This window comes from Hylobates moloch, unplaced genomic scaffold, assembly GCF_009828535.3.
Source record: "Hylobates moloch isolate HMO894 unplaced genomic scaffold, HMol_V3 SCAFFOLD_10, whole genome shotgun sequence".
Lineage (NCBI taxonomy): Eukaryota > Metazoa > Chordata > Mammalia > Primates > Hylobatidae > Hylobates > Hylobates moloch.
This window is the reverse complement of record NW_026652285.1, coordinates 60091065-60104093: the sequence shown is the minus strand read 5'-3', so window position 1 is coordinate 60104093 and position 13029 is coordinate 60091065. Positions and strand designations below refer to the sequence as shown.

Here is a 13029-nt window from a genome sequence, read left to right as displayed (position 1 = left end):
CATGATGCTCACAGATAGAGGGGTGCTCTTTCAAGGTTAAGGGGAGAACCTGGAATGGAGTTATAATGAGGACATGGGAAAGCTGGGGAGCTTTTTACATATTACCTCTTTACTTGTTCCTGTTTCATGATAAAATATGTTATGATCTTAGATCATTGGCATAGTTGGAACTACCATTAATAGGTATGAAATATTCTTAGAAAGCTAATGATCCATTACATTTGAAAACAGTAAAGTCCTGCAGACATTATTGAATCAAGGCTAACATTGATGGAGTCCAGGAGCCCATCTGGTTTTGACTCTACTTTGAGCCTTAACTCTACCTTGCAGAGTTCTCCAGGTAGCAGAGCTCAATAAATGTTTGCTGTTGAATTAAGTGACTAAAATTGAATACAGGATGAAGGCCACATTGTAAAGTTGTGGGAAACAATGGATTTGTTTTAAGAAAATAATGTTGGCTTACCATTTGAAGAAAATACTAATTTTCATATGATTTTAAAAAGAATTTTCAGATGAATGAAAAGGCCAAATGTAAAGACCAAATTTGGAAATGCAGAAGAAAATAAAGGAGACTCTCTTTACAAGCTTGATATGGGGACAGTCTTCCAAAAGAAGATAGGATACCCAGAACCCATAATGGAAAAGAAAATCAGATATAATGACCTTAAGGAAATTTTTTTGAGGAATGAAAGACACTATAAACAGCATTAAAACACACACACACATACACACACGCACACACACAAAACACAAAACAGTCTGGGAAAAAGTATTTGCAAAATATATAACCGTTAAAGGAAAGACAACAGACAAACCACACAATAGAACAAGGGTCAAAGGATATGAGTAGTTAATCCACAGAAGAAAATTCAGATAATCAACAAACACTTGAAAAGATACTCAGCCTCACCAACAATCAAGAAAACACAGACGAAAAGAAACACGAGATACTATTTCTGCTGCCCACTTGGCTGGAAAAAATGAAAACAATTGTGAATTAAGTGTTGGCATCCTGAAGACTCCCTTGCAGCATGCTGCTAGGAGTGTACATTGGTAAATTTGTGTAGGTAAATACTGAAATGTAAAACATGTGAATTACTTGACATCTATAGACAAACACCTGATGCATTTACTGCAGTAGAGTTAGCAAGACACAGGGGGACTAAAAGATCCAGAACTAGATTATTTTTGTAGGGGGTGAGCAAAAGTCAGGAAGTAGTGTAGGGTGAATTGGGCATTGTAGTGTAGGCAATGAATGGGTTAAAGAAAGGGCCATGGGAACGGGGAAGGGCGGGAGAGTTAGAGGGAGGAGCCTTCCAAGGACCAAGGGAGAGTCTTCATGGTACTGCTCCCGTGGCCCAAGCCATTGGCCAAGAAGTGGTTCCTGGGCTGCAATCCACTCACACACGTTTTGTTTATTGGGCTTACATTTTCTGGTAGCAGCCATCACCTGCAACTCTGTTTTGCCACAGTCAGTACCACTTACTCCCCATTATTTCCATCTGGCCAGGATGATTCATTTATGGTTTTGAGCTGGCTTCTGTCAAAAATTTCAAGTATTTTTGTCCCATGCCCTCTGGATTAAGCCTGCATTGTTTGTTGTGCAAGAATATAAGATAGTGAGACCTGGAGTGCAACCTGATCTCATCCCTCATCCTCTATCCCTCTGCTGGACTTGTACATGTTTGGGAAAGTACCTGGATTCCAATGGAGTCCAAAGGGTAAAACATATCCAGACAGATAAGAAGTAACCCATCCCCATGCCATCCACAGGTCATCACTAAGATTCTGGGGGTAACGATGAGGGCCCAGAAACATATGCCCTCAGGTGCCAACCCAGATGGCAGGCCCCAGAGTGGAGCTTGAGACGTTCCCTATGGAATGGGAAAGGCTCAAACTCCCTGTAGGTTGCAGATAAATGAGGGGGAATATTCAACTTTATGTTTAGACATCGTTTTTATTGTTTCTTGATTCTGTGATGTTTACAGAACACAGGACATGTCCTTGTCTTTCAGAAGTTTACCCGAGTCCCAGAAACAAAGGCATACAAACTCAGTTGATAGAAACTCCACTTTTCCCTTTACCCTTGGACTATCTCATTTTTGTCCCCTCCCTTTCTTTCACACCCCATCTTGAATCCCTCAGCAAACTCTGTTAGTGCCACTTCAGAATAGATCCAGGGTCTGACCACTTCTCACCACTTTCCCTGCTACTGCTTTGGTCTAAGTGAATCCTCTTCCTACCTGGTCTCCCTGCTTCCACCCTTGCCTGGCCTCAATCTAGTCTCAACATGGCAGCTAGAGTGACTTTCAAAAGTCAGAGGCCAACAGTTCTTCATTTAAAATCCTGCAATGGCTCCCCCTTCAGCCAGAGTAAGTCAAGATCTTCATAAAGGCCCAGGAGACCCCATGTAATCTGTATCCCTCCACCCCATGACCTCTCTGACCTCACCTCTCACTAGGCCCCCATCCCTCTCACAGCTGCACTGCTGTTCCCCCACCCCTTGGTGGGGTGGTACAGGACTCCTGTACCATTCATTCTGCCTGCCCAGGCCACTCCCTTTGCTTGGCTAACCTACTTTTCTTTGGCAAGCGTTTGAAAGTCACCTTCTCAGTGAGACTGACACAGAACCATCCCCAACTAAAATTACAGTCCGCTCTGTCTGTATCTCCCTACCATGTTGTATGTTTTCCAAAGGGCTTAAAATACCATGTATTTTACTTATTTATTATGTTTATTCTCCACCTACTAGAATTTTAGCTCCTCAAGAACAGAGATTTTTTTAACCTGTTTTGTTCCCTGGTGTATGTAATCCAGAGGGCTGTGAATGAATGAATGAATGAATGAATAAATTTATGAACGAAATGGTTATTAACTGATATGGATGGCTGTGTCCCCACCCAAATCTCATTTTGAATTGTAGTTCCCATAATCCCCACATATGGTGGGAGGGACTCGGTGGGAGGTAATTTAATCATAAGGGGATTACCCTCATGCTCTTCTTGTGATAGTAAGTGAGTTCTTATGAGATCTGATGGTTTTATAAGTGGCTTTTCCCCATTTTGCTCAGCACTTCTCCTTGCTGCTGCCATGTGAAGAAGGACGTGCTTCCCTTTCTGCCATAATTGTAAGTTTCCTGAGGCTTCCCCAGCCATGCAGAACTTGAGTCAACTAAACTTCTTTTCTTTCTAAATTACCCAGTCTCTGGTATGTCTTTATTAGCAGTGTGAGAACAGACTAATATATTAACAAAAACTTCATTTGTTAAATATCTAGGAAGAAGCACAGATTAGTGCTAAAAATTTAATTAAATGGAGACGTCAGGTTTTCATAAATAAAGATGTATCACCAAAGTGCAAAAGGTGTTAATTTGAGGAATGGTTTGTCCTTCCAGGTTGAATTCATACAGTTTAAGGACAATAGTGTGCAATTTAAAGATAGTGTGATTCAAAAATAAAGACAACTCCCAACTTTTTTACCCTCTCCTGAACTTTGGTATTTGTTTATCCAAGTACTGGATTGACTCATTAGAACTAGATATTTGGAATTATATTTCAGGAATTCATAACTGCTTTTAATTACTGTAGCAAATATCTAAGCATAAGAAAATAAACTGCAAAAAGATTAACAGGTATTAAGTACTATTTGACAGTGGATTCAAATGCTGTCAGATCTAAAAACTCAAGTCATGCATTTTCCAGCTGTTTTAAGTCTCAGAGCAGAGCTGAATGTCCTGAAAACTTATGTTTCTACAGAGAAGATTATTAGCACCAACTGGGAATCGTCAGGTTGGCTCCAAAGTGGCTAATCTCAGAGATGCTGCTCCAGGAAAAAACTTTTTTCTCGTAATTACAGGAGATTGCAACCACGGAAAAATAAAAGGCAGGAGAAATGGAGAAGTAGATACTCTGGAAATGTAATCTTGGTTAGAGAGAGAGAAACCACCTGACACAGAGAAAACAAAAAGCTATGTTTCCTCAGCCATGCACACAATTTAGTCCTGCTATTCTATTCTGTGAATATCTGAAAGTGAGGTAGTCATAGCTCACATTTTTAACCTAAATAGAATTACCTTTTGTGACCACTGGCAACCTAGGTTTGCTTAGAGTTTCTAGATATGAGTGTGAACTTATTTAAAAGTATTTTATTGTGTTCAGGTTTTTGGGTGCCTATTTTAACATTTTTTTCTTGTTTAAAAAATGCTCATTTTAGAGAATTCACACTGAAGTGTACAAAGAAAAAAACTAAAATCACCTCTAACATCACCATATCATTAACATTCTGACATTATTTCTTTTCCGTCTTTTTCCTCTGCTTGTATGATGACTCCAGACCTCCATCTAAATTTTCAACAGGTTGTCTTTCATGTCTACCCAGTGACCTCCAAACATTTTTGATATGACTGAGGGGTCAACCCCCTTTCTTATCATCACTTTGTGCAGAAAATACCAGGACTTTTAACCATTGGCTAGAATGCTCCATTCTGGGAACTGTTGCCTTTACTGCTGACAAACTCAGGAAGTCTGCAGCAAGGCCAGTCCAACGCAGGACCCTGGAGGGAGGGTCTTCAGTAGAACAAGAGTCTGGAGGTCTAAAACATTCACCACTATGTGAAACACAAGTCTCACTGCCAGGTCACTGGTAGAAGTTTCTCTGGAAGAGGAGGCTCGAAGGCAAAAGGAAGGTCCTCCTCGCATTGCTGCTCAGGCCATGCAACTACAGCCTGGATTGCTCCTTGTATTTGCCCACTCAGGAGATACACTGGGTTTGTGTCAAGGCCCTTCTGCTCGGGTGGTCAAGTCAGGAGGAGGTTGACATTAGCCTTACATTGTGCCTCAATCCAGCCTCTCCCTGGAGCAACTTCAACCCTGGTTTTGGGCTCAATATCAACTATAGACCAATCTAAATGCAACCTTGCCATCACCAAGCAGAATGTTAGTGGAGCTCTATAATGGGAATATTGGAGAGGTTGCCTCATCACTTCCCTGAGAACTTGACCATGCAGTGGGTTAACGGGGGTGGGCACGTGCTTTATTTATTCATCTCATAAATACCACTGACTCCTATTTTTTTAATCACACTGTGGTGTCAACCAATCTCTTCTGTCCTCCATCTGCTCTGAAATTATTCAAAGCACATTGCTGCAGGTGAGTTATTGTAAATTGTCTCTTATTTATTAAAACAGGATTGAATATAATTCTATAATTAGACAGCAGTTTTTTTTTTTTTGAAGAGAGACATGACTTTATTAGAAAAATAAAAAACAACTGAGGTGATGGGTTGGTCTTCAGCGGATGCCTTGGTGGATGAGGCTGCTTTTGGCTGCACTGGCCTTCTCCTGCTCCCGCCGCCACGCAGGGTCCAACTCAAAACAGTGCCATAGCCTCAGGGTCTCATCTGCTGCTGCGGATGCCACTGTGGCCCCATCTGGGCTCATGGTCAGACTCAGGACCTGGGATGTGTGACCTTTGAATTCAGCCACCTTGGCTGTAGTTGGGTACTTCCAAATAACCAGCTGGTTCTGTGCAAAGCCATGGCCTGAGATGAGCTCCTTGTAGTGGGGAGACCAGAGGATGGAGCACACCTGGGAAAGGGCATCCATGGCACTCAGACGAGCACCAAAGCACACGTTCCAGATGCGAATGTGTCGATGACTGCTGCACCCTCCTGTTGCCAGGACATTGGACTGCCAGGGACACCATGCTATGGCCTTGACAGCCCCTTGATGCTGGGTGAATGTCTGCAGAGGAACCCAGCCACCCTCTCCAAGAGCACTAGGCCACACATTGACCAAGTTATGATTGCCACCACTGGCCAAATGTCATCCATCTGGGGCCCAGCGCAGCCCACACACTTCCTGGCTGTGGCCACTCAGTGTGGCCACATGATGTTCTGCTACCCGAACATCATGGTGGTGGATGTGGCCAGAATGTGAACCACTGGACAGGATACAGCTGTTCCAGCTTAGGGAGCCCACTCGGGCAGAGTGACTGGTCATATTTCGAAGCCATTTCTGCTGCTGCACATCCCATAGCTGCACCTCAGCACTGCTGATGCCCACAGCCAAGTAGTTGCCCTCTTTGATCCAGGCCACAGAGGATACATATTCCCCAGCCTGCTCCATTTGCAAAAGCTGCAGGATGTCACCAGAGCTTGCACTCCACAGGTACACACTGTTGTCCAGTGCCATGGCCAGTACATTCCCAGAGCTCCAGTCCACAAGGTTCAGGTAGTAGTCATTTCGGATTTCAGGGGCATCCACGATATGGTCTGGCAGGGAAGGAACGTAACGGCAGGTCTTCCGGCTGGAGCCAGGAGTGGCCTTTTGGCTGTAGAGTACTTTCAGTCTGTTCTGGTAACCTCTGGCGCATTTTGTGGTTTTCCACAAATGAGCCGAAGGATCTTGGCTTCCTCTACATTAAAACCGTTCAGATTCAAAGCCCAGGCTTTCTGATGTTCCTTCTTGGTGGGCTTCTGGCTGTTTTCAGGCTGGTTCTCCTTGCTCAGGAGGAAGCTGGCCACCTCCATCTGGGCAGCACTGCGATGGGGGATATAGCGGTCACCGCCAGGTTTGCTAGGAGTGGTCTGAACCTTGGAACTGGATTTGCCAGGAGTTCGGCCCGGAGTCCTGCCGGCGCTGTGGGATCGGTTGGCGGCCCGCATGGGTGAGGGGGCCGGGCCTGCGGCTTCCTTGGCTTTGCGCTGCCAGCGCGTAGGGGGTGCACTGGGGATGGGTGCATCCAGCTGAAGAAGCGAGTGCAGGTCACTCTCGAAAGCGAATTGTGCCATGGGAACACCCGCAGGGGGAGGGGTCCTTGCAATTGGTGCCTACGGAGCCCGTGCCCTCCGGAGCAAGTTGCAATTCCGACCCTAGATAGCAGTTTTAAAAGCATCAAACAGAACAAAACAAAACAAAACAAAACAAAACAAAACAAAACAAAACAAAAAACAAAACAAAACAAAACAAAACAAAACAAAACAAAACAAAACAAAACAAAAAACAGGCAATGACTGAATATCGTTGTCAGCTCTATTGCTTCATTATCAAACGGTTTTCAGCCACAGCTTATTCATGATGGTGTAGACACTGTTTTGAACATAAATAAATTATATTTAGGTACCACGGTATAAAAATCTTGAATATGTTTTGAAATATACACAAAAATATAAAACAACGGATGATATTATGATAGACACGTGTATATTCAGATATACATGTATATATATGTTTATTCATTCATGTACATTTCTATGTGTGTATATGAGTACATTTTTGTATATATACATAAATGCATGAGCACCAGTATTTTCTCTCTGTCTCTCAGGGAGCATTCCTATATACCTATTTTTTAAAAATCCTGGTTAAAGAATATATTTTCTACCTTGCAATATATTACAATTGAAAGTGGGCGTTGTTAACAAAATAGAAGAGAATAATTCTACAGAGAACATCTAAACCATTCACACAAACAGCAACTAATACCCATGAATGAACAAACAAATAAAATATGTACACTGTTTATGTATGATGGTTGATTTCATACTTAGAGGCTCTGTATAAGAAAAAGGACAGGAAGAAAAAGGCTTTTCATATTCAGGAACATCTTGATACTTCAAGAAATATGTGAAGGAAAGAGAGGAAGGGGTGGGCCAAACATCACTGGGATGAAATTTCTGGCATGAAAGAGTGCGGGTGAAGACCTGATGTTGTGAGTGAAAAAGCACATGAAAGTATAATGCAAACACCAGATGGCTTGAGAGAGAGAGAGAGATTTCATAGGTCCTAGGAAGAGACGGGACATTTGCAGCATACTGACAGCCCATCATCTTTCTAGAATATTCAGAAAAATTCAAGTTTTAACCTATATTTGTTCTTTATAGAGTCCCTTTACGTAATTCTGCTTTAAAACAATTCTTCCAGAAGGAATAAATGCAATTTATTTGCTATCCAATAGAGCTACAGGGATTTCCATTGGCGACTTCTTCCTTTGAGAATAATTATCTCGGGAGTTAAAGAGTACAGACATCATGGCATGTGAAGATGCCTCAGTGGCTTTGCAGGAAAAGCGAGTTTGCACAAAAGCAACAGACAGCATCAGAAGTGGCTCTTTGAAACAGGAACAAGAAATCCAAATCAAATTTTTCTGCTCCTAAACCTTATAAACCTTTCTTCTCTGTGCTATTTGCTCCCCATCTTCAGTCCCCAGAGGAGATGTCCATCCTTTTACCCTAGGATATTCCTGAAATTTATTTTTGGAAGCAGCCTTCCTTCTCTCTGGCTCTAATCCTTTCTCTTTCTTCCCTATTAGAGTTCAACCAGGATGGCAACTTGACTGGGTTTTACAGTTTCATTGACACGCATGAGCTCTATCAAACTTCTGGGAGTTTTTCTGAAATGTTTACAGAGAAGGCACCTGGAGCCTATTGAATTTCCCTCTTCAGATGTTTAAGTTTTCTTCTGTCTTGGTGGCTACTGCCTCCTTCTCACTTTCTGCCTTAGGTCAAGATAAATGAATTTTCCACCAAGAAAGCCATATGGATCTCTGAGGTTTTGAACTCTAACCAATGCTATCTCGTTCATTGCCTTTGGGTTTCAGGGTCTTATTTTACGTCAACCTCAGCCTCTCTCTTCTGCAGTTCCGTATCCACATGAGCTACAAGAGTCCCATGAAGGCCTCTTCCTCTGCTAATAGCTGCCTTATTGTACCACTTCTGTATTCACTTCAGAGATAGAGGATCAAATGGTAGAAACTTTTGGCAAACTTTTGACCAAACAGAGAATGGCTTACATGAGAATTAATTATGCACTTGTTCGTTTTACTCAATAGAACAATCCCATCTGTATTGGGTCTGTATGTTCCATCTCCCATGCAAAAGAAGCACCCTACAAAGATACCTTCAGTCCGGGCGCAGTGGCTCACACCTGTAATCCCAGCACTTTGGGAGCCTGAGTGGGGAGGATCATTTGAGCCCAGGAGTTCGAGACTAGTCTGGGCAACAAAGAGAGACCCTGTTTCTAAAACAAAAACAAAAACAAAGATATCTTCAGAGCCTGTTCAGTCTTTGGTCCTGGTTTAGATATAGGTATACAGAGAGAGCTATTTGAATAATCAATTCCCAGTATGATATGATTTGAGCATTTGGAGAGGTCTTCTTTATATATCATAGTCCTTAGATTATTACCAATAAATATTTTTCTTTTGGGGTTAACATTATGTAATAATATATTTTGAATCTAAAATTTCGATGGAGACACAGGACACAGAATATATAATGCTCAAAAAATGTAATGCTCAATGAAATGAATGTCTCTATCATATTCTTTGTTGTTGTTGTTATATAGATGAGGGCTTCCTATATTATCCAGGCTGGTCTCGAACACCTAGCTTTGCCTCCTTATGTGCCAGGACAACAGGCCTGAGCCACCGAGACTCTCAATATATTATTAAAATATAAACAAATTACCTGAAGTTGTACCCCTCAAAATAATATGTCATTTTCACTTTAATGTAAATTAGTCTTACTATAAAATCACTTTCCTGCTTTCAACAAGTTGCAATGTAAGACGGGACATTTTCTGAAATGGAGAGAAGATAAATATGAAGTAAGAAGCTTTGCCCCAGCAGGCTTTTCCTGGCAGAAAATATGGACATCTGGGTGGTGTCATAGTCAGGAGGCCAAGAGGAAGGATTTGCCAAAATGGGTAAACTGGGCAGTGCATGAAAACTGGTGCCTTTGCTCCTATGGGCCATCATCCTGTTGATAGTGAGGTACCAAGAGAAGTGCTGAAGGTAAAGCCCTGTGTCCTCCTCATCCATGATCTTGGCCGAAAGCATTAACCTCTGAAGAGTCTCGGTGCTTTTAGAGACTTCCTGGTCTGAAGTGACTGCCTGTTGTGGACAAAAGCTGAAAACAAACGACATAAAAACAAACTAAAAAGGTCAGTTACTCAAGGATCTAGACAACTAGCCAACACCTCCACAAACAAACGGGAGCTTAACAGACTTTTCAAAATTACATTTTTTCCAGTTTTTTTTTTTTTTTTTTTTACTTATTTAATAAAGTGGAAAATACAATGCAGTTCTGCGAGGCATTTTTTTTTTCTTTCATTGTGTCATTTACTGCTTTGCTTAAGGGGGAAAAGTCTTTTACACTCTTGCCAAAAAAGAAGCAGGGGAGGACTAAGAAGGAATGTTTTATTTGGGATTCCTGTCCGTATCCGTCAAAATGAAAGAATTGGCAAGATGATATTGAAATAATGGTGGATAGTCTTGTTGGCCTCATTTTGGATACTTTCTTGAAAAGGCTGTTTATTAGATTATGCAAAGCTCTTAAAAATTCAAAGAACTCTTATTTTGACAAAACATTTTTCCATCATCTGGTTAGAATTTCTGGGCCAGTTAGCTCAGATCTACTATTTCCTCCCCATGTGTTCTGCAAACCATGGGGGGAGAGTGTCATTATTTTGCAGGAGTCAGGAATGAGATGCAATTATGGGGCCTGTGGACAGGAGAGATGGTATCTTCTCCCAAGCTCGCTAGCACAGAAGGCCACTTGTCTACATTCAGGAGCCGCTGATTGAATTTGGCCTAGTATATCCTACAAGTGCCTTATCAGCCAACTCTCCTCTTCTGTTAATTTAGAAAGAAACCATTGTGTGATGTGGTTATTCTTATGAGGCCTGCAGAACAAGTGCTGCCTTTGACATGCTGAGTGTGCAGTGTACACATATGCCCTCGTCTATGAGTTCACATGCACACAAACACGCACACAGCCCCAAATACCCTCCTGCTTGGTATGAAGGGGAAAGCCTCAGACGGGGGCCTGCATCTCTGTAATTCAAGCAGATGGATTTGGAGCTGGCCAGAGGGTTTGCTCTCCTCAGTCTCTTTCTTAATATCTTGGGGGTCAGTTTATATTCAGAAATCCAGTGTATAGGAACGCTGGAATAGCTGCAATTTGGGGTAATTTGCCTGGGTTTGCATTTGTGCTTTCTTTGGCCTAATCTGCTTAATTGAGACCTGAACTCCGGCTGGCTGCCAGCATTCACAAAGCATGTGGGCACCAGACTGATTGACCTCTATTTCTGTCAACCGAAAATGCCATCCCTCCCACTCCTTTAGCCTCTCACCCCCAGGAAAAGTCATATACTGAACCTACTTGCCTGAAAATAAATTAAAATTTTCAGTAAATAGAGACAGTAAATGTACCCATTTTCACACTTATCTCTCATTCTCCAAAGATGGAAATGTGTTAACAAAAGAAATATGTCATCTAAAAGGGAAATCAATACTGGGCCAAAATTCATTCTCATTTACCAGAAGAGAGTTCACTTAGAAAGAAATATTCAGACACGTATTGACATGTCTACTGAGAAGCTCCCATCCTCAAGCAGCCTTGGGAATTCCAGACAAAGTTTCCTGGACCTTATTTAACTCGAGAAAGGGAGAGGGATGCATGTACAGTGTACTCTCATACAAGACAGCATGAAAGGACATAGATCTATTTTAGAGATAAAAGCAATCTGTACAGAGAGGGGATGCATTTTGTTCTGGGAGTTGGGGAAGGAAGGTTCATGGAGGAGTCCCCTTCTAAACTGAAACTCTCTTCCATCAGGAACATACTGCTCACAGACATGGAATAGCTAAATGGGAGCACTACTTTCACTTTCCAGGTGTGAATTGAAAAATACCACACACACACACACATATGTGTATAAATATATATGTATGTGGTATGTGTGTACATGTATATATGTATTTCTATGTGTGTATATATGCAAATGTACATATATAGGGAGTGAGAAATTGTTGGTTTTTTTTTAAAAGGATGAATTATTAACTTTTATTATTTTTATAGCATACATCATACTTTCTGAATATATTTCTTTTTTTATTATAATATTTTTCTTTTTTTAAATTTTTTTAATTTTTTTATTATAATTTAGGTTTTAGGATACATGTGCACAATGTGCAGGTTTGTTACATATGTATCCATGTGCCATGTTGATTTCCTGTACCCATTAACTTGTCATTTAGCATTAGGTATATCTCCTAATACTGTCCCTCCCCCTCCCCCCACCCCACAACAGTCCCCGGAGTGTGATGTTCCCCTTCCTGTGTCCATGAGTTCTCATTGTTCAATTCCCACCTATGAGTGAGAACATGCGGTGTTTGGTTTTTTGTCCTTGCGATAGTTTACTGAGAATGATGTTTTCCAGTTTCATCCATGTCCCTACAAAGGACACGAACTCATCATTTTTTATGGCTGCATAGTATTCCATGGTGTATATGTGCCACATCTTCTTAATCCAGTCTATCGTTGTTGGACATTTGGGTTGGTTCCAACTCTTTGCTATTGTGAATAGTGCCGCAATAAACATACATGTGCATGTGTCTTTATAGCAGCATGATTTATAGTCCTTTGGGTATATACCCAGTAATGGGATGGCTGGGTCAAATGGTATTTCTAGTTCTAGATCCCTGAGGAATCGCCACACTGACTTCCACAATGGTTGAACTAGTTTACAGTCCCACCAACAGTGTAAAAGTGTTCCTATTTCTCCACATCCTCTCCAGCACCTGTTGTTTCCTGATTTTTTAATGATGGCCATTCTAACTGGTGTGAGATGGTATCTCACTGTGGTTTTGATTTGCATTTCTCTGATGGCCAGTGATGATGAGCATTTCTTCATGTGTTTTTTGGCTGCATAAATGTCTTCTTTTGAGAAATGTCTGTTCATGTCCTTTGCCCACTTTTTGATGGGGTTTTTTAATGCTATCTTTAAAATGGTATCTCTTTTAAATTGTTGAAGCATTGTGATAAATTTAGGAGATGTTAAGCAATACTTAGTTTATGGAGATATAGGCATATATGCCATTATTGGTCAGGTTTCTATCTACTTACTGACAGAATAGACATAATTTTCCACAGTGCTTATAGCTATATGTGATAAGAAAAATTGTTGTCTTTCTATTAATGTCAGTATTTTTTCTTTCAGCAACGCTACTACAGAGATGCTCTACCTTA

The 13029-nt window shown here is 41.4% G+C and overlaps 1 protein-coding gene across 1 annotated transcript in view; it reads right to left on the bottom strand.

Moving 5' to 3' along the window:
- Positions 1-5222: 5222 nt before the first annotated feature.
- Positions 5223-13029, bottom strand: part of LOC116475209 (cell division cycle protein 20 homolog) — a 69643-nt gene continuing 61836 nt past the window's right edge. The window contains 2 exon segments of the mRNA XM_032761236.2: positions 5223-6363; positions 6366-6870. Of these exon segments, the coding sequence (XP_032617127.1) occupies positions 5288-6363; positions 6366-6789 (1500 nt within the window). The 5' untranslated portion in view covers positions 6790-6870 and the 3' untranslated portion in view covers positions 5223-5287.